Raw genomic sequence first — 22,234 nt, forward strand, 5'->3', positions numbered from 1 at the left:
GATTCAAAAGTGTCAGATCAGAGGATTTAACAAATGTGCTCGCTCTACAGTTATTTTATCTATTTTGGAGGAAACACGGTCCCAAAATTTGTTAACCTTGCTGCAGGTCCACCACATATGTCAGAAGGTTCTTGTATCCTTGCACCTCCCTTCCCCAACAAAGGGTGGAATAGGGAAAGCTGATGTGTGTCAGAGAGATGTGATGTACCATTTCTGTTAATATTTCAACACCAGTTCTCTTGTGGAAGCAGAGATGGATTTAAAAGGGAATTTCCCCCACGTAGAGTTCCAACAGTCATTGTCAATACTGATGTTACAATCTAGTTTCCACGCCCCACCCCCATCCATCCACTGTGCTCATATCCTTATTAATAAGCAACTTGTGAATTTTGGATACCAAACTCTTGCGATCACCATCCAGAATGTTAAGAGAAATTCAAAAGATTCTGATCTCACAAGGCCTGTTCCTTAACATGCAGTTGCCAGATAAAGTTACCAACCTGATGCCAGGCTAGACAGGCGACCTTTGAGTCCCTGAACTAATTTTTCCACATGTGTTTGGCCAGTGGGGGAGCATCAGGAATGAAGTCTTTAAGCCTGCAGAGTCCAAACTGCTCAAATTCTTTCACATTGTCTATCTTCAGAACAAAAAATCAGGATGGAAGTATAAAGGGATTAGCGGATAAATGATCTAAAAAGTTTTACAGTGGGATATATGATCATGGACCTCTCTCTTCTACCCCTCGCTCGGCTTATTTTTCATGAAAATTTTACAATCCTGTTGTACTATCCACGTAAGGCAAAGGTAAAATTTCACACTTCATGTTGCAGGTACTTGATGGTATACAAAGGATAGTTTATTTTTGTTTTTCTTGTACATATTTCCTGATTTATAAAACATTAAAACTTTAAAAATAAGCCATTAACAGAACAGTTGATAACAGAAGAGTAAGTGTAAAAAGAAACTTTTGTGTTTAAAGTACAATAGCAGTATCACTTCCCAGACTTAGATCAATTTACTTGCATGTGAAAGTCTGTTTCTTCAGAGCCACAACTGCATAGCATCTGGGGGATTTTATGGGATCGAATAATTTTACCAGTCCAGACCAGGCAATGTTGTCCTGTAAAATAATACTTGATCAGAGTACATCAGAAAGGCATTTGACTTGAAAGCTCAGATACGGCAATATGTTTTTTCCCTAAAAAAATAAAAATTACCTAACAAATTCTGTAACACACACAAAGTGTGTCTAACATTCATCCTCCAGTGTTGTTTGCTTGAAGTTTCACTGCTGCCAATTACAATTTCAAAAGCTATGGTTTTGAAAGGAGGCTGTTTTATTGCTCTTAGTTATTTTCTTGTGAATTTGCTACTAAAACTACACGGAGCTCTTAGTTCATCGGATTCTATCCACTAGCCCAAGAGCCCAGCAGCTGTCTTAAGAAGCGGAGGCAGAACTCTTTCCCCATGCTCCGCCTCACACGAGCTCCTTCAAGCTGATATTATGAGCTGCCCTCTGTCAACATGTGCAGGAGACTGCACTGTGGCAACAGTATAAGTTAATAGAACTTCTTATCTAAACAAGGTAGGCAGGTGAGACAAGAAGTGTCTTCATTAACGTGCCTTCATCACTTTGGGTTGATTTTCTTCCGACACAAAGTCAAAATATCTTATACCAACTTTTGCTATGTCAGCTGTATGGCAGGGCTGGCCAAAGGCAGATTGGGGAGGTATCCTTAAAGGGCAGCACATTTGTCAATTATTTGTTTTATTTTTTATATGTATTATGCTCAGGAGGCATCATTTGGCTTTGCAGCCTCAGGCACCAAAATCTCTTGTGCTGCCACTGGCATAAGTACAATAATAACTAACACTAGCAGAACGGCACAGAAAAGCAATGCTAGATATGCTAGCAGCATGGGCATAAATCTCATTCAACAGTAAATTTAGCCAAGTTAAGTCAGTGATGAATGCTACTGAACTGATTTCCCTTTTTTCTTGTGAATTCAGAATACTACTGTGCAGATCACTAGAGGTCTATGAAGTAATAACCTCACATCATGTGAAGTTTCTGACTTCCAGCCCCACTTGCGCAGTGCTTTTGAAATCCATATTTTGGTTTTTGAAATCCAGGGGAAGAAGGAGTGCTGTTTTATGTGCACCTGCTGAAGGGGGGCTCGTGGAACTGAAGCTTTCATAATTTAAAACTAGCTGGCATTTGTAAAAAGAAAAAAAAAGTTACATAGTTATTTAAATATTTCAACAGTTCCTCTAAAAATAACCGGTAAGAACAAAAGCACACATTTATTATAAATCAATTGCTCGAGTGCTGCACTGCAGACAAAATAAAACTCCCTTAGGATAAATCTTTTCTATGATTCTGTGATTCTCTAAAGGACTTAAAATTGTGGAGGAAAAGCAGAGCAGCTCAATGGATGTGCTTGTAAAAGCAAAGAAGAAGAAAAGTTAGGTATCGATTCAATGATTCATTATTTGTGAAAGGTCAGATATTCTGCAGAAATTTCACTGCACGTTATCAGTGCCAGCCCCACTCACATGCATGCAGTTTGCTCCTTGGGTGAAAGGATGGAAAAAACATAAGACAACTCTCCTACTTAAATCACTATGTACAAATTTAAGCGCAGCTTGTTCACCACCAGCCTTTCTAAGAAGTGATTTCTCATTCCCAAGATGATGAAAATCACCCCCTTTATTTCTAGTACTGACACAACGGTCCATTTCATACATTTGGCAATCTCTGGAATAGTACGCAAGTGAGATCATGTGAGTGTGGTGATTCCAGCGCTTGCATGAGAGCGGATGAATATGTGAAATGGTCTGTAAGTAGTAAGCTTAAAACATATCCTTTACCAAGATTACAGCTGATTAGAGGACGTTTTTGTCCAAGGTTACAGACTCCAGCTTTCTTAGGTAGCAAAATGTGAAGTGTTTATGGACAGAAAAATTCCCATGAACCAAACAACACTGCTACAAACAGTCATTGAAATTGCTGGTAGTCCATATCAATAACTTGATTCTGGATTAGTTAACATGTTACTTGAACAGCTAGGGATGAACCATGTTGCTGAAGGTACCATGCACCACAAACACATACCTGTTGGAAACAGCACTGGTTGCATATTAAATAAAGGTGTTACCTTAATATTAAGATCATGCAGAAAACAGCAGGATATGCAAAGTCAAAATGGTTTGAGCACTTCAACTACTAACCGTCAAAATATCTGTTTAGGCAATGTTGTTTCTTTATTACTGGTAATTTACCATGCAATTAAAAGAACATAAAAACTTTACTGCAACAGATTTCCCAAAGTAAAAACATCTGCGGCACAACATTGGGAGTGATGGATTGGACACTTAAAACTTTTCCAAATCTGTGAAAATCATGCATGCTGCTGTTGTTCTCTTAATACGAAAAAGTATTATTCTGCTGTGTCACGTTGCTAAGAATTACCTGTTCTTTGAGGTAGCAGAGACGATCTAGAAGAATCAGCACCTCAATACAAGGTCCCAGAACAACTTTCAACTGAAAGAAACATTTAGCCACAGGAGAGAAATATAATTCCATTACCGCAAACAAGCAATGTCCCTCCAATACAGTTTCCATGTTGTTTTGTTGTTTGGTGCTGCATTTCATGAAATTATTATATATTTCATCTCATTATTTTACAGGGCTTAATTATGAACTTCAAAGGTACTGGGCCAGTAGTTTTTCACTTAGGCTGACAAGGAGGTACCTTTAGTAAGACAGAATTTGTCCATGACAGGGGGCTAATCATTCAATAATTTGTTATACAAATTATGTTAGTTACATATATATAATTAGCTACAATCTTTTTTCTCATGATAGGTTACCAAAATGGCCCTTGGCATTGATCCTGTACTACCAGACTCTTCAACTCTTTCCCATCAAAACAGTTAAGGAAGGTGGGCACTGCCAAAGAAACAGTACAACTGCAACCTTGCCAAGTCTACCCTATTGGGCATCTTCAGAAAATCAGTGCAATAAAGATCAAAGTCTGTGAAATGCAATAGGCATGGCATCTATTATCAAGTAGCTTTGAGGTATAACTCAGCATGCAAAGCACATTGCAAGTGGCAGAAATCTTGTTAAAAGGGAACCAACAATGAAATGTATTAAAAGGAACGAACAGAGACCAATATGGGTTCAAAAGGAGCCCAACTTTTTTTTTTACATTTATTATACTTGAAAAAGAATCTCCATATGTTCTCATTATTCTACTGACACCTAATATAATTTTGGAAGAGAATATGCTCCCAGTTAAGGGTTGGTTTTTTCTTCCTGTAGAGAGTATATCACAATATAAACTGATCCACCCCATCGTAAAAGTTTAACACAACCCAACTGTGGCCTAACATAAACATACAAAACAACTTTTCCGAAACTGTGATTTTACCATATTAAAAGCTTCCAGCTCATTCATTCTGTGCTTGTATTTTTCAAAGTACTCCATTATGAGGCTGTCTGAAATCTGCAATAACAGGAAAATTGATGATGGCAATTAAAACCTACCTGAGGCAGATACTAAAATTATTTTCTCTAATTAAAAATACTTGAAACCCAACAGAAATTTCATTTTACAATCAATAATTTCCCAACTTACTATAATGACTTTGCAGGACTAATTTTTCACTCCCGAAATTGTTTATGTCTCTTACCTGTGTTATTGCTCTACAGCGAAATTATACTTTTTTTATAAAAAGAGGGGGGGGGGATAAAATCACTCTACGCATGCCACCCTAAGCACATTTATACTAGAAAGAAAGACCTGTTGAATTAAGTGGGACATAAATTCAGAGTTAACATGTTTGGTATTGCATTGTAAGGCTGGTGCTCTCTACTGGAAGTGGAGACAACGTTCCTAGATCCTTTGCATACAATATGGGGTAGCCATTCTACATTTGGGGAAGCATTCTTAAAACAGGCATCAGAATATGAAATACTGAATCTCTTAAAAACAAGGCTAGGCTCCTTGAAATGTAGGGCATTTTGGTAAAAGAGGCAACATTCTAGAATGTTTCAAAGTAGCTAAAATACTTTGAAACAGGAAAATCATCTGGCATGGGTGCATCATATGGATGCCCTTTGTGCTATGCAACCATAGGGAGTAAGCACATCATCCTTCTTTTCTACTTGGTCTCTGTATTTTAAATATCAGAGCAGTGTGTGGTGCAACCACACAAACAGCAACTATACAGGGAAGGTTGTCCAAGACTTGGTCCTCAGATTCCACAGCCAATGATCTGCATTCACATTCTGGTTCCAACCATGTCCGTAATTGCATGTATGGTTTCAGCCCAAATATGCTACAAGACACCAACAAAAGCCAGGGAAACAAACAGCTTAGGTAAGTCAGAGAATATAGCTTCTGTATGTAAGAGAGTGAATAGAGGAGAAGGGGAAGGATAAATACCACCGAGAGCAGCTTCTAGAAATTTTAGCAACATTATGGGTAAAAGGGAATACATAGGTTGTAGCCCATTGTTAAACTTCTCAGGCATCTTCTACTGCAAACAAATCAAATAAACTGATTCAAAACTTGCTTTTATTGAATTATGTTATTCCACAAGAGGAAGATTAAAAGCTTGGAAGAAGGTTGAGAACTCTGAGTTCAAGCCAAGAGTGCACTTCTATGAACGTAAGTAACGCTTTGTGAAAGGGGCTTGGATCTGGCAGAAGTGTCTGTAGGTCATTTTTTTTCCAATTCCCCCTGCCCCCTGCCGATCTTATTTCACTTCTCACACACTTTGGAAGGTCCAAAATGTCTCTAGAGCATATTTTCAGGGGGGTGGGGGTGGGAGAAGATAAGCTGCCCATGAAGGCCTTGGAGAAAGGGGGTGAAGGTGCATGAAGTTACTGTATTTGCAGCCCAATTTAAAATCTCGTTTTAAGTGCAGAAATGTATTTCATCATAAGGGAACTTAGAGTAAAAAGTGGGCAGGGGTTCAACCCAGAAGACTGATGTATACTATCCCCACTAAGATGTAGCAGCTAAAGTATGCTTGGCTGTTATGAACAGGCTAGAGGTTTATGCCTTACTTTTTCTGCCTCCCCTTAGTTTGCAAAAACTATTTTGTCCCCAAACCAAAACTGTAAACTGGGCTTTCAATGCTGATGTTGAAACAAACCATAGTTTTCACAATCCATAATGCCTAAATGAGACATCTGTTTAAACCAGGGATGGAGAAAAGAAGTGCAGCAATTCGAATCCTATTATTGATGGCCAAACCACAATTTGCTTATGTCTGAACTGACTCATAGGAAATCCAAGAAAGCTTCTCATGCCCTACATGTGAAGGAGATATGAAGAGATCTAAATGAGTCAAAAGAAGACTATTCTATGCAGATCCCTAAATTACAGCATCTTTAGAATAAAAACAGGAGGTACAAACTAAAAATTACCTTGCATCCTGCTACGCAAATGCTCACATAAAAGGAGAGATCAGCTCACTATGACAGCAGTGGAATGCCTCAAATGACAGACTGGTTCCTTCTTCTCCAACACCTTGTTGGCGCTGGGGATTTTCGGTTTGCATATTTTAAAGTGAAGTCTGTAGTTTGCCAGCTGATTCTTGTAAATACTACAGCTGTTAAAACTCCTTATCAGATTAAACTGGAATTTGGCACTGGCAGTACACAGATTATATGTTGGTTTATATTTAAACGACAGCCATCCTTGAAATACTGCATTAATATATGTGCTTTATACAGTTTTAACAGCAACCTTTCATAATCCCGTTTTGACAGCAGGACTATATCTTCCTTTCCACAATTGGCTGGTAAATGTTCTTGCTGAAATGCTCGTTACAACTTAAGATTCGGATGACCTATTTGCATTATAAATCAAGTTAATAAGGAATGGCAAACCAAACCCCTCAACAGCTTCGAAACTAAACACACCCACACACTAAGGTGGTACGTTTACTTGAGAATAGGTTCCACTGAACTTGGTGAGACTCCTGAATAAATAATGCGGAAGATTGAAATTGCATGTACCAAAGAGAGATCTCACCAAAACAAATGGCACCTATCAAATCTACAAAGCTTCTTTCTGGTTGTTCAGTTCTGGATACATGAACAAAGAACTCTGAATTCCTTGACACTGAAGTAAACGAGACAACCTCTGGTTGGGATGAACAACTAGATCAACACAATGTGCCTAATGAAGGCACCTGCTACTTCTCCAAGCAAGGAGATAATGGGAGAAAGGCAATTCCCCCACATTCCTTGCCTTGCTTGCGTGCTCAGGCTTGTAATTTAATGTCCCAAGAGCTTCTGTGGCTCACTTGACAGCTTCTTTGCTGTCATGAAGAATGAGGTTCTCAAGGAAAGAGGGTGTCACTCCAAGAAAAAGAAAAGTGATGCCTTAAGGGCTGACTCATTCCTTGGGGGACTAACTGATATCCTCTCACACTGAGGACACACCTCCAGGGATTGGGGGTGTGTGTCTTAGTAGTGCGTGATTCACTCCTTAGAAGCGCAAAGAGATGTTTGACAGGTGTCTGGGCTGCATGCTAACTAGCCTGCCTGGTGTGAAGGTTGCCAATGCTTTGACTAGACAGCCTGGTAGGATGAGTAAACAACAGTGGTGAAATTCCTGGAAACAGAATGTAGTTTTCTACATAGGAAAACCAGGACCCGCAAGCCAGCTTTTGGTGAGATGCTCTCTGTTTCACAAGTGGGGCCAGCTAGGTAGGCTGAGTTGAGAGGTCTCATGCGTGGTTTATACAGAGGTACGCAGATAAGGGATGTGGATTCTTAGTCCCTGGGGGGTGTTTCGTGACAAGTCAGCTCTTCAAATAGCGATAAGCTCTCCTCAAACCAGGGCAGAACCACACTGATGGTAAAGGGACCCCTGACAATTAAGTCCATTCGCAAACGACTCTGGGGTTGCGGCGCTCATCTCACTTTACAGGCCGAGGGAGCCAGCATTCGTCCGCTTCCGCAGACAGTTTTTCCGGGTCATATGGCCCGCATGACTAAGCCGCTTCTGGCGAAACCAGAGCAGCACACAGGAACGCCATTTACCTTCCTGCCGGAGTGGTACCTATTTATCTACTTGCACTTTGCTGTGCTTTTGAACTGCTAGGTTGGCACTGATGGTACTTAACATCAAAAAGGTTGCAGAGCAGCTTTTAAAATTAACCCTTGGGTTGCAGCTGTTTGAAGTTGGAAAGCATCCAGTTCATCAGGACAAATTATCTCGAGTGAATGAGGGTGAATATATTTCTGATCACCCAAAAAGGGACAAGGTAGAACTGGGAAATGAGCGTACAGTACGACATGGTTTCCATAATGGGAGAGAGCCCAAGGAGAGAACCATAATGTTGGGCCTTTGGGAAGAGTCACAACCCAGGAGCAGAAGGTCCCAGGGGTAGAAGGTTCCTGTAGTAGGTCCCAGTTTAAATCCCCTGGTGCTTCCAGGTGGGATTATACTCAGAGTGGATGTGTTTGTATGCTAAAACTAGAGTCTCTGAACCAAGACAACTGAGCCGAAGTGCTTGACCTTAAAGGAGAACATAGACCAAAGACTAACCCTGCCAGAGGCTCTGATGTGGTCTGTGAGGCCACTTTCTCCAAACCATGCTCATCAGCCAATGTCACTAGTGATAATCAGCTGATGGGTGGGAAGACAAGGTTTACCGTATTTTTCGCCCTATAGGGCGCACCGGCCCATAGGGCGCACCTAGGTTTTTTGGAAGGGGAAATAAAGAAAAGAAAAAATTATTTCCCCCCCCAGCCCCCAGAACAGGCTGCTATCTGCAAGCCTTGGGAGCTTGCGGGAACTGCCACCGGTCTCCCCAGGCTTGCGGATATCTGCCCAAAGCCCGGGGAGTGCTGCTCAGCGCGCCCCAGGCTTTGGGAAGCAGGCTGCTATCCGCAAGCCTAGGGAGCCCGGTGGGAAGTCGCGCCGGGCTCCCAAGGCTTGCGGATATCTGCCCGAAGCCCGGGGCGCGCTCCGCTGCAGCTTCAGCTCCAGCTTCCTGAAGCGCGCTCCGCGCCCCACGGGGCGCGCTCCGCTCCAGCTTCCTGAAGCCTGGAGAGCGAGAGGGGTCGGTGCGCACCGACCCCTCTCGCTCTCCAGGCTTCAGCGAAAGCCTGCATTTGCCCCATAGGACGCACACACATTTCCCCTTCACTTTTGGAGGGGAAAAAGTGTGTCCTATAGGGTGAAAAATACAGTAATTCTGCCTTGGCTGTGCAGGGAACAAGATTGCACAGCCAAGGCAGCAAGATTTAATCCCAGCACATCAGCTGAGTGGGTATTAAAGCCATGTGCAAAAGTGTTACTTGAAGCAGCTCACGTGTGAGAGCTACTTCAAAGAGGCTTTAGGAAAGGGTTTAAGACAGCGCCTGCACTCCTGTTTGAGCTAAAGGAGAAGAGAGAAACAGGATAAGGAGGAGCTTGGACTGTTGAATGAGAAGGTGTGTTAAAGGGGGAGGGGTAAGAGGCTACACAGAAACTGAATTAATTCTTTGCACCTGTATTTTCTACAGAAAATGTAAGATAGGTATCCATGTCTGAACTTCTCAAAAAGAGAGGCTGAAGGACAGAAGAAAATAGTGGTGACAAGATATGACATTCCTTATTGAGAAATGTAAAAGTAGCAAATCATTAGGTACTAATCTTATCCACTTTTTTCCAAAGGTTACTTTCTGTTAATTTGCTATGTAACCATGTCCACATATCCTGGGAAATGCTGTACAGTTTGTAATTTGTGACCCAGGATCCATTTGAGCCTTGCTTACAGCGTTTTTCTAATAACCTCATAGTTGTGTGTGTTAAGTTTCTTTTTTAACTAATTCTCAATTTTTAAAGTAACTTCCTCTATTGAAATTAAATGGGCTTCAATCCAAATTGCTTAGTCTGAAGAGATCTTTAGATCACAGGCACTTGATTTCTGCCTGAAGTAAAACCAATGTCAACGCATTAGAACAAGGGCTCTTGCAGGTTTTCTTTAGAAATATAAGCTTGTTAAAAAGAAAACACCAGAAATAACAAACACACATTATATCCAATAAATGTAGCAATAAGTTCCAGATGATGTCAAAAAAGGGCAAGAAACTGAAAATGCAATTCAGTAAACAGAATAATCTGTGAGTCTTCCCGCATATGCGGGGAGAAAAAAACTTCTCAATATAAAATGTTCTGGGGAACATCAAATTTTACTGACAAAACCAATATTGCTAATTTAGTGATATATATTTTTAATTTAAAAAAACCCCTACTCAAAGCATATCTATTGAACATGTGCTGTGCAATCCAACACATGTTCATTTGGACACTATCCCCATTTATTTCAATGGGACTTATTCACTAGCAAGTGTGCACAGGACTGCGGTCTCCATTTCCCTGGGAATAGAGACATAAATGGAATTTCTACCATATATACATGAATTCATATATATATTATTTATTACACATACAGAAAAATCCCTTAGTATATTACGCAAGGCCCTATTTCAGAAAAAAAAATCCAAATAATTCTCTTTAGCACTATTTAATATTTACAGTGAGGATGTTGTGTCCGAAGAGGGAGAAGGAATCCTTCTCTGTTTAGAGAAGTTTTTAAATGTTTGAAGTTTTATTCTGTTTTAAATGTTCTGTTGAAAGCCGCCCAGATTGGCTGGGGAAACTGAGCCAGATGGGTGGGGAAGATAATAATAATAATAATAATAATAATAAATAACAACCGCTCTTGGCATATGCAATTCCTGCTATTTCACTATCACTGATTTGTAATTTTTTGCTTTTTATCAATTACAGGAAATTAAATTGGAAGAGTGGAATAAAATCTTCCAAATATTCCACTTGCAACAATTTGGAACTGATAGGTATGTGTAACTTAAGACAAATCTACAGTAGATATGCATTTCAGCAACTGTCAAGACAACATAAGCTTTCAGATTTCAGCAGAACTTCCACCAGCAAACAACCCACTAAAATAAACTGTCATCTATGAAGGTGAATTGCATGTATTGAGTAATCAGCTACTTACCTCTGACTCATCGAGTTCAAGCTTTTTAAAAGCTTTTCGAGCATAATCCAAGAAGGAAGATGATTTAGAATATACTTTCCCAATATTACGATCACTGAAATGATAAATAGGACATATTTTTGTTCTTCTTGCATTAGAAGGCTATATATTGTCATTCCACAGAGAGCATTAACAGAAAGCATGAATGACCTAACAAAATAATGAAATACATAAAATACTGTTTTATATTTAAGTTTCCTTTTCAACTTCATCGGGAATACAGATCATAGATCAAAGAAGACTGGGGATGCCAGTAGATCATAGATAATAGAATTGTAGAGCTGGAAGGGACCACAAGGGTCATCCACTCCAACCCCCTGCCATGTAGGGATATTTTGCCCAATATAGGGCTCGAACCCACAACCCTGAGATTCAGTGTCTTGTGTTCTACCAACTGAGCGATGATTCCAAATGCATTTGTATTAACTAAAATACTTATTCTTGCATGTTAAAGAAAGAAGATATTATACAGCCCTATATAGGAGTGCCTGGCGTGCTCTGGTCCATGGGGTCACGAAGAGTCGGACACGACTAAGCAACTAAACAAATACAGTGGTACCTTGGAAGTTGAACGGAATCCGTTCCAGAAGTCTGTACGACTTCCAAAACCAAGGTGTGGCTTCCGATTGGCTAAAGGAAGCTCCTGCAGTCAATTGGAAACTACAGAAGCTGCATCGGACGTTTGGGTTCCAAAGAATGTTCGCAAACCGGAACACTGACTTCCAGATTTGGGACATTCAGGAGCCAAAACGTTTGACTGCAAGGCATTTGGGATCCAAGGTACGACTGTATTATACAGTCCATAGTTGTATCATGTAGACCAGTGTTCCTTCAACCTTGGGTTCACCAGATGTTCTTGGACTACAAGGCCCATCATCCCCATCCAGCTTAGTCAGTGGTCAGAGATATAAATTGCAGTCCAACAATATCTGATGACCCAAGGTTGAAGAATACCAATGTAGACAATATATAAGGTGCACAGGTAGGGGGTGGATAGCTTTGGATTTGAAGAGTTTGGATTTGATATCCCGAAATGGGCAGAGTTATCTCGAGCATGCGCTGGCAAACCACGTATCTCGTGGTATCTTCTGTCCCATCCTCCCTGGCGAACTTATTTCGGGCATTTGCTGGCACACCACTAATCCCGAAACATTTTTGCCTTACCCAGTATGCCTCGCAAATAAGAAAAGAAAGGGGGAGATAAAGGGAAGTTTTCCTTCTGCACATATGTTTTCCCTCTGCACATAACTGTGGCCTTATGGGAAGCATTGCTTCTTTTCTCTTGCATTCTGGGAAGTCTTGCTTATAATCTTTTCTCTGTTTCTGCACACACTGTACGAACCTGTTCCAAACACCAAGACATTCCCTCATCGCTCAGTTCACCTTAAGTTCATGGTGACTCGTTCTCCATGCATAACTGACCACATCTATAGAACTTGATTATTGTATTCTTTCATGTTATGATCAATCATTAGTAATTGTTTTATGCCATATTAATCTTTAGTTATTATTAATTAGGAGGTTTCATGCTTGTCTAGTCCCAACCTCGTCTCCCAGCCTTTAATCTACCAGTGATTAATGTTCACATGTAATTCCCACCCCTCACATGTAATTCCCGCCTTGCATTTGCATTAACCAATAAGCAACGAGTTTCTTTGTGTTTGTATCAACCAATCAGCCACAAGCACACCTGTGGCAATGTTTGTAATATTCAATAAAGGAGAGTTCCCGGGACTTCCCGGCAGACGCCTCTCATGACACCCACTGCTCGTCTGTCGTGATTTTCATTCCTACATCTGGTGACCCCGGACGTGCCAGATCCCTTACGCAGCCCAGCCCCTGTACTTCACTCGACTGGAAAAGTCAAAGCGCGCTACTTCGTGAGTATGGGCGGCGATTTAACTAAATTGCAGAAACGACATGCTAGGGAATTGTTCTCTTTAGTTAGACAGCGGGTTGTGGGTGCTCATGTTTCCTTAAAAGAAATTGAACACCTCATTTGTGAAATTAATCGCCAATGTCTTTTCTATCCTGAGACTGGCTCTCTCGACGTGGAGACTTGGCAAAAGATCGGAAAGACCCTCTTTGCAGAACCGAGGGCTCCGATTCATTGTCTGCTTACCTGGCAGAAATGTGCAGAGGCCGTTGCAAAATTTGGACCCCAGGTCCCCCAGGCGTCTCCTTCGGCCCCTGCTCTCCTGCCTGCAGCAGACAATCCCCCCCCTTACCCCACTTCTCCACTGATTCTGCCTCCTTCTCCTTCGCAGCCCGGCAAACCCCCCCCTGCTTCTCCTCCATCTCAACCTGCTTCCACCCCCCCATCCCCCTTCCCCCCCCTCCTTCTTTGCCTGCTCCTACTGGAGCCGTGCGTGCTGCACTTTCTCAGGCAAGACAGAAGGGGCTTTTGTCCTTGCAGGAAGAATCTGAGTGGGCGGGGGAAATGCCATCTGCCTTCCCTATCACCTATGCAAACGCAGGAAATGCTCAACAACAGGTGTTTTATGAAACCCTTCCTTATTCTGTATTGAGAGAATTGAGGAGGGCCATTGCTGATTCTGGCTTAAAATCCTCCTATGTCACAGGGATGCTGGAGGGGATTGCGTCTGGTTATACCATGCTGCCCCAAGATTGGAAGGATTTAATGCGCATGTTGCTCTCACCAGCCCAGTATGTTGTCTTTGATAGTGAATTTCGGCTTAGTGCTTCAGCCCTGTCTGATGCCCAGCATACAGCTAATGAACTTTATGGTGCCGGTCTTTTTGATAATATAACAGCCCAGGCGACGCTGACGCCTGCACATTTTAGCCGCACCGCGACTTGCGTACAGCGCGCCTTTCGAAAAGTCCCTGTCTCAGGGCAGCCGCTGAGCTCTTTTGTTAATATTAAACAACTTAATTCAGAGCCCTACCACCAATTTATAGATAGATTGAAAGAAGCAGTGACCAGGCAGGTTGATAATACTACAGCCCAGAATGAATTGATGAAAAAATTGGCTTTTGAAAATGCAAACACCGATCAATCTTGTGCGGAAATTGGCAACCAGAGCCATGCCATGTCCTTGCTTGCCGGAGCCAATCCAAATTTGGCAGCCAACCAAATGCTTTTATTTGCTGTTCAATATGTAGTTTTTGAAAGTGAATTTAAGCATAGTGCAGTAGCCCTATCCCGTTGGATGCCCTTACTGTGTTTACTAATGGAGCCCCCTCCAGGGGGGTCGTTGCATGGCAACAAAATGATAAATGGCACAGCCTCTACATTCTTCCACAGAAGTTTGCCCAGCATTCTGAGCTGGCAGCTGCTGTTAAAGTTTTGCATCATTCCTCCACGCAGCCAATTCCATGACCCCATACGTGGCTTCCTTTAATGTTACTTGTGCCCGTATGGTGAATTGCACAAAAACCAACTGTGTGAAAATGGGCAAGGATAATTTTAATTGCTCTGATTATGCAAATATTTCCTATGTATATAAATACACAGAGCTGCCTGAAGGCTGGTTTTGGTCGTGTCCAGGCTTTACATTTAATTACATTCCTGCAAACATCAGCCATGGCACACCTTGCTGCTTAAGCGGTATGTCTATTATTTTACCAAAAAAGCATCATTTGTCCCGCTCTCGATATTGACGCACTGTGCAATTGACTAATGATTATAACGATTTTGTTTTTCTCCCTAGCAGAACTGAATATATTTCTTTAGCTGTCTCTCTCTTAGGAGTCCCTGGATTGGCTGTCCGGAATAGCAGAAATATTAACTCTTTAGCTTGCTCCGCAGCAAAAGCTTTGAATTTTACTTCACAAGCCCTTCATCTTTTGAATAAGGAGCAGAGTGAACTCCGGCATGGCCTCCTGCAGAATCGCGCTGCTGTCGATTATCTATTGATGCTCCATCATTACGGATGCGAACAAGTGGAAAACATGTGCTGCTTTAATATCACTGACAATTCTAAGGCTATCCAAAAACAAATCTCTCATTTGCAAAATCTCACACATCACATCAAACAGGATGTTGGTTTTCTGCTTACTGCTTGGTTACCAAATTTTACTTGGCTTCGTAGTCTTTTTCAATATGCCATTGTTATTATATGTATATTAATTTTGTTTTGCTGCTTCCTCCAATGCATTCCTGGCCTCATAAGTCTTTTCTCTCGGCTTCTCTCTCCCCCTCAGCCACCCAATAAAATCCTTGCTGCTTATCTTGCGAAATGGCAACACCAACAGTAAACCAAAGGGGAGAAATGGGCAGAGTTATCTCGAGCATGCGCTGGCAAACCACGTATCTCGTGGTATCTTCTGTCCCATCCTCCCTGGCGAACTTATTTCGGGCATTTGCTGGCACACCACTAATCCCGAAACATTTTTGCCTTACCCAGTATGCCTCGCAAATAAGAAAAGAAAGGGGGAGATAAAGGGAAGTTTTCCTTCTGCACATATGTTTTCCCTCTGCACATAACTGTGGCCTTATGGGAAGCATTGCTTCTTTTCTCTTGCATTCTGGGAAGTCTTGCTTATAATCTTTTCTCTGTTTCTGCACACACTGTACGAACCTGTTCCAAACACCAAGACATTCCCTCATCGCTCAGTTCACCTTAAGTTCATGGTGACTCGTTCTCCATGCATAACTGACCACATCTATAGAACTTGATTATTGTATTCTTTCATGTTATGATCAATCATTAGTAATTGTTTTATGCCATATTAATCTTTAGTTATTATTAATTAGGAGGTTTCATGCTTGTCTAGTCCCAACCTCGTCTCCCAGCCTTTAATCTACCAGTGATTAATGTTCACATGTAATTCCCACCCCTCACATGTAATTCCCGCCTTGCATTTGCATTAACCAATAAGCAACGAGTTTCTTTGTGTTTGTATCAACCAATCAGCCACAAGCACACCTGTGGCAATGTTTGTAATATTCAATAAAGGAGAGTTCCCGGGACTTCCCGGCAGACGCCTCTCATGACACCCACTGCTCGTCTGTCGTGATTTTCATTCCTACAACTCCCTTTAAGGAGTCTCAAAGCGGCTAACATTCTCCTTTCCCTTCCTCCCCCACAACAAACACTCTCTGAGGTGAGTGGGCCTGAGAGACTTCAGAGAAGTGTGACTAGCCCAAGGTCACCCAGCAGCTGCATGTGGAGGAGCAGAGATACGAACCCGGTTCCCCAGATTACGAGACTACCGCTCTTAACCACTACACCACACTAGCTTTAAACAGAGTATCTCCAGCAAGAAATGTTTGAATCAACAGGTGGAAGTGAAGACCTATGTTTGATGCCTATGTCAACCACAAAAAGTCTTGGGGAAGTCTCATTCTCTCAAACTCAACACTTTGTAATGATAATGACTTGCCTTACAACTGAGAAGCTGAACAGTAAATATTAAGCATTTACTACAGTTGAAACACTGTATGAATGATTAATAATGGCTTATGGTAGGCATCATTATTCACTCTTTTGTTTGACTTCAGCTGCTTTTCAAGCACGGTTACATAAACCATTTTCAAGAATAATTTGGCTACGTTTGCCAAGCTTTGTTAAAAATCAAGACACCACATAATTCACCAGTTCCTTCTGAATGATCAACTTAATTAAAACATAAAGAATTTACAGGTTCAACTTGCTCGCGGTAGAACTTTGTGGAGTCCTATTCAGTGCGGGTGGCACTGTGGGAGCCTAGGGCTTGCCGATCAGAAGGTTGGAGGTTCAAATCCCCACGACAGGGTGAGCTCCCGTTGTTCGGTCCCAGCTCCTGCCAACCTAGCCATTCGAAAGCACGTCAAAGTGCAAGTAGATAGATAGGTACCGCTCCGGCGGGAAGGCAAACGGAGTTTCCGTGCGCTGCTCTGGTTCGCCAGAAGCAGCTTACTCATGCTGGCCACATGACCCGGAAGTTGTACATCGGCTCCCTCAGCCAGTAAAGCGAGATGAGCACCATAACCCCAGAGTCATCTGCAACTGGACCGAATGATCAGGGGCCCATTTACCTTTATTCAGATTTACAGACCCACAGACAAAGAGATACTGTCAGCTATCTATGAAAAGAGTTGTTGCTCTTTCAATACATGCATTTTTGTCAGATTTTGCCACCACCGTGAGTAAAAAAAGGAGGCAAAAGTTGTCCTTAACGATATGAAATTATAGCATACTACCTTCTTTTGACTCCATAAAATTCTTCTACAATAACCTGGAGGACAGCTCGATAAAACAAGGATTCTGTAGGCAGCTGCAAGGAATCAAAGAACAGCAGGGCATTAAGTTGGAACCAGACACCGCAACTAGAACAACGAAAACAGTTGGCTGTCTTCAACTAATTACTGGTTTCTGTTCATTCCACCTAGTGTTACTAGTATGTCTCTTGTTCCCAAGTTAAAGTGTTGTTCTTTAGAAATGTAACGATGTAACCATAATTGTTGGAAAAAATAAACACAGGAAACAGCAAGCACTGAATGGGGCTGAGGAGCAGTCTAGAGGAAAACAGTAAGCCCCACAGGCCAAATTATGCTATTTGTTATGTTGGTTTTACTGCAGAAATGTACCCATTTAGGATTAATCTGGTTCTCTAAAGTCAGAGGGAAAACATTTCGCAAGTTTTCAATGCGCTTTCTACCCCCTAACAACTTCATCTTCTTTCCCCGATACACACAGAAACTCCTGTGCTTCTACAAACAGTGCAATGTGTTGAAGAGCTTCATACCTTTAAGAATGAACTATGTGTTTACATAAGAAGAGGCAATACTTGCACCTCTTTAAAAAGCATGGCCAAATTTATCCCCTGTGTAAACTCCACTGGGCTAACGGCTTTGCAGCAGGGACACACTGGTCTGTAAATCTGGTGTGCTGAACAGTCATGCGGCTTGTGTACATATACCAAAAGGGATGATAAATGGTGCTGTAATGATTTAAAGTATCCACAAAAGGAATTTAGATGGAGATTTGAAAACAAAGAATATTGAGTGCCTTGCCAGAACCAAAAATTTGTAATAAATCAAAGCAAATCCTCCCAATACTTTCCCATGTTTATATCTCTAGTTGTATATAACTAATATTGAAGAGAAAATTCACTGATGGTTCACTGGCCCACGTTAGGAAGCCATTTCAATCTGACCGCTGTGTTTCTAGTTAAATGTCAGAAAATTAATTGCATGATGTACAATCTGGCTTTATGTTACTCTAATATTTGCCCATAAACTAAGATTTCAGTAATATATAATTCTTACGGAAGAATCTGGACTTGCAGCAATACATTGAAAGAAAAAAAAGGCAGCTACCCAACTGTAAAAAGTGGAAAGCTATGCTAGTCTCTTTTTAAAAAGGTTTATGAACACTGACTACATTACTAGAAAAGATACTGGTGCAAGATTCTGAAAGAAAAGAACACTGTGAGATGCCCAGCTAAATAGAATTTCTTCACTAAGCAGGTCTCCATTGTTCCGTAAACGCAATGAGCCAGCTTAAATTGCCAAATTTTCCCCCACCAATGTACACAAGCACGTGTTTTCTGGGCACAGTTCAAAGTGCTGGTTATGACCTTCAAAGCCTTATATGACTTGGGACCAGGTTATCTGAAAGGCAGCATCTCCCATACAAGCCCACCCAGGTTTTAAGATCCTTGAGAAAGGCCTTTCTTTCTAGCCTGCCAACATCAAAATTGGCTGCTCCCCGGCTCTGGAACTCTTTATCAAGAGAGGCCTGGCGAGCTCAGTCTCTGATGACCTTCTGCCGGCAGCAAAGACATTTTTATTTAGACAGACATTTGGCCCATAAATTGATATGTAAATATGCTGTGGTGGGTTTTAAATGGTTGCTTTTATTGATGTTTAACTTACTCTCTCTGTATGTACGTGTATGCTATTGCTGTTTTATTGCATTTGTATTATTGTCTACCACCTTGAGAGAAGGCAAGATACATATGTAATAAATGATAACAATAAAGAATACATAGTCACATGGCAAAAGGTTGCAGAGGTGGTGGTGATGATGGATAGGGGATTTTTCCAAGCAGCTGTAATCAGAGTTAGCAGCCAGGAGTTCAAGCTGTATTGTGTTTACTACTTCCAAACGGTCAAATATATAAGCAAATAGAAGAATCTGGCAGTGTAAACCAACCTCAACTGACACCTATTCCATAATAAGTCGCATCGCAATAATGAAATGTGAGTCACAAAATGCGTTCCATGGAGAGTGCACTTTCAGCCATCTGTAAATCTTAAAAGTGTTTTTGGCCTGTCCTGTCTTACCATGCATTCTTTAAGAAAGCATGCCGTGTTTTTAAGCAGACGAAGATTAAGTCAGTTCCACAAAACAGAAGGCTTTACTTGGGAAGAGCTCCACTGCCGGCAACAATGAGCAAGCAGGGACAAGACTGACGCAGAGGGAAGAAGCTCATAAAGGGCATCATCAGATGCAACTCTAACCCAAATGAACTTTTGGAAAGAGAGGACTGAATGCAGAACGGGTTGCAATTAGGTCAAAAGCTTTTGCTGGATAAGAAAGAACTCTTGCTTATCAAAGGATCAATTTAACTTCATATTTTCCATGGATACACCTTTGGACTCGGAAAAAGAGATTTTATTTTAAATTTGCATGAGGCAGAAAAGAAACCAGTTTACAATGAGACTGTAATCCTCAACCCGGTTATTCAGTAGTCTGTGGACTTCAAGTGAGGCTACTACAATGAAAGAGGCTGATAGAGGAATGAAACACAAGACATTCAGAGTACTTTTAATGTATGCTCTTGCTATTTAAATCACTCTTAATTAACTAGAGAAAATTATGTTTTATCATTGCTCCATGAAGACCAGGCAATAAAAGTGCAATTTCATGGTGCTGATGCAGAATATCAATCTGCCTCCAATTCAAGCTTTGCTGTTTGCTAACTCTCCAATTCCAGCAAACGAGAAGTTCAGCACAAGGTCATGTATTCAAAGTATTCAAAGTAAGAAAACAGCTTTGTCATTGGAAGGGTTAAATACACAACATTACTCACCACTTGGCCAACAGCAACTCGTTCCAGAGCCTTCAAAGAGAAAAATAGAAAAATACTGATGTGTTTATTCTTCAATCTGAACATATCATAAACATACTTCATTAAAGGGGTGGGGGAATAACAGAATATATGACAGAAATGTGTGTGCTTGCATCTATCACATGTTATTTAAGAATGTAATCACAGGATTCACAGTTACAATGAAACGTATAAATATATTTCTGCAAATATCTGAGATGATACTTGGCTGTACATTTTTAATTAAAAAGCTGAATTCGATGGACACTTCATTTTAGTCTACAATGCACCTAAAATGGTAATGGATTATCAGGTATGCCTGAAAACTATGAAATGGAAATGGAGAAGACTTTAAAGAACTGTTGGGATACAAATTCAATTCTACAAAAAAATTAGAAATATCCCTTCTATAAACACGTACACTGAATAAAAACTTTAAATGCAAAGGGCTGGTTCACACGTAATGATAAACCATGGTTTAGTGCTACATTCACAAGCAGGAACAAGCCTAAGCAAAACAGCCATGCTGCTTACACATGGTTGTCATATTATTTTTCCACTGCGCACAGGAAAAACAGAAGTAAACATAGCTTCCCTGATTAGGCACCCAGTAAATAAGATAAGTAGCAAGGTGGGGGAGGAGAATGTGGGGCAAAGTGATAGGAGGAGAAAAGGGATGCAGACCATCCTCAGCCTGTTGGAGAAAAGCGGGCTAAGATGCAGGGGAAGCTAAATCTGTCTGAATATGTTTAAAGGGATTATGCAAACTGAGACAGAGGCTTAGCAAGTCGAAAGGGACAAAGACTGAGGTTCATAAGAAGATCACACAAGGATCAAATGCACATTTGGTTCAAAGTCAAGATATGTTGCTTGGGATTGGACTAGCACTGCAGTCAGAAGCAGGGGGCAGTTCTAATATTCAGACCTGCTTAGCACATGGCAGACTCTGCTAACCCAGTTTAATTCATAGCTAGCATCTGTGAGAATATCAAAAGCACGTAAATTAAAATTTTAGTAGGTTAAGAAAGGAGGAGATGGTGGGGAGATTGAAGACACAACACAGTGGTCATCCAAGATAATGTCCCTAGAAATCCGAATGCATGTTATGCCATCTCACCATGTCATGAGACGGTGCATTTGAACTGAAGAAACATTGCACGTAAAGCTATCTTGTTAAAAAGGGATTGAGTCTACCTCTGACTTTGTAGCCAGGCAGACATTATTTCTATGCTTAGTTGTGATATCTAACAAAGACTAGTGAAATCAGCAATGGGGCTGCCATGGATTTCTGCCCTTTAGACAATTGTCAGGACCTTCTGCTCTGTGCCACATCTCATCTGAGCTCAAAGCAACCAAGCTGTGCCCAGATTTTCATATGGGCCCACTAACTGACCATGAATACACCACTAATGGTGTTATTCTGCACTGCCTGATATTTAAGAGACAAATCCAGGTCTGCATGTAGATACATTTTGGGGGGTGGGGAAAGAAACTGTACCAAACAGGCTGCCATTCTGGCATTGCGACCACAGAACCAGCCCTCTTCCTTTAAATACCGGCTCATGGGAAAACCCAGTGTTCCATGAAGGACATCTGCAAAAGAAAGAGAAACAATACAGAAACAGTGTAAATAGGCTGTTGAGAATACACTAGAGCATTGAAAGGGATTTTTAAAAGCTACCTAGTTTAACAACGCAAAACAGCAGTTTGAGAGAGATATCTTACCTGGTGAATACCATTAGCCTAAGGGCCTACATCTAAAAATCCTTGTATTTTCTCAAGGTAAGCTATTATTTCCATTCTAAATTAAATCCCTCATGTAATAGGATCCTCTAAAAAAACACAACAACCCTGGTGCATCATTTACATTGTGCAGCACAGACAATTTATAATAAGATTTCAGCATACTAACCTAGAATGATGGTTGTTGTTTTAATATATTAGGTGCATTGCCAAGAATCTCATTTCAGCTGGTATTCTCCACATCGTCTCCGAACTATGTGATTTGCTTTGCGCTGCTGGTGATTAAGCAATGAGCACATACTCACTGCACATGCACAGAAAAAGGAAGCCTTGGTGGAGACTAGCCGTCCTCATTGAGAAACTATTACTTATGTGCATGAGATCAAGGAGTTTGAAAACCCCAGATGTC

The 22,234-nt window shown here is 41.2% G+C and overlaps 1 protein-coding gene across 2 annotated transcripts in view; it reads right to left on the reverse strand.

The window, feature by feature from the left end:
* Nucleotides 1–835: 835 nt before the first annotated feature.
* METTL25 (methyltransferase like 25) overlaps nucleotides 836–22,234 on the reverse strand; it is a gene marked incomplete at its 5' end in the record, with an annotated part of 47,373 nt that continues 25,974 nt past the window's right edge. For both annotated transcript variants that reach the window (XM_081878586.1, XM_081878585.1), the window contains 7 exons: nucleotides 836–1,121; nucleotides 3,474–3,545; nucleotides 4,438–4,512; nucleotides 11,042–11,135; nucleotides 17,228–17,301; nucleotides 20,065–20,094; nucleotides 21,581–21,675. In XM_081878586.1, coding sequence (XP_081734712.1) covers nucleotides 1,017–1,121; nucleotides 3,474–3,545; nucleotides 4,438–4,512; nucleotides 11,042–11,135; nucleotides 17,228–17,301; nucleotides 20,065–20,094; nucleotides 21,581–21,675 — 545 coding nt within the window. In that variant the 3' untranslated portion in view covers nucleotides 836–1,016. The remainder of the gene's footprint in view (nucleotides 1,122–3,473; nucleotides 3,546–4,437; nucleotides 4,513–11,041; nucleotides 11,136–17,227; nucleotides 17,302–20,064; nucleotides 20,095–21,580; nucleotides 21,676–22,234) is intronic.

This window comes from Podarcis erhardii (genome assembly GCF_964252035.2).
Source record: "Podarcis erhardii genome assembly, chromosome: 10".
NCBI lineage: Eukaryota > Metazoa > Chordata > Lepidosauria > Squamata > Lacertidae > Podarcis > Podarcis erhardii.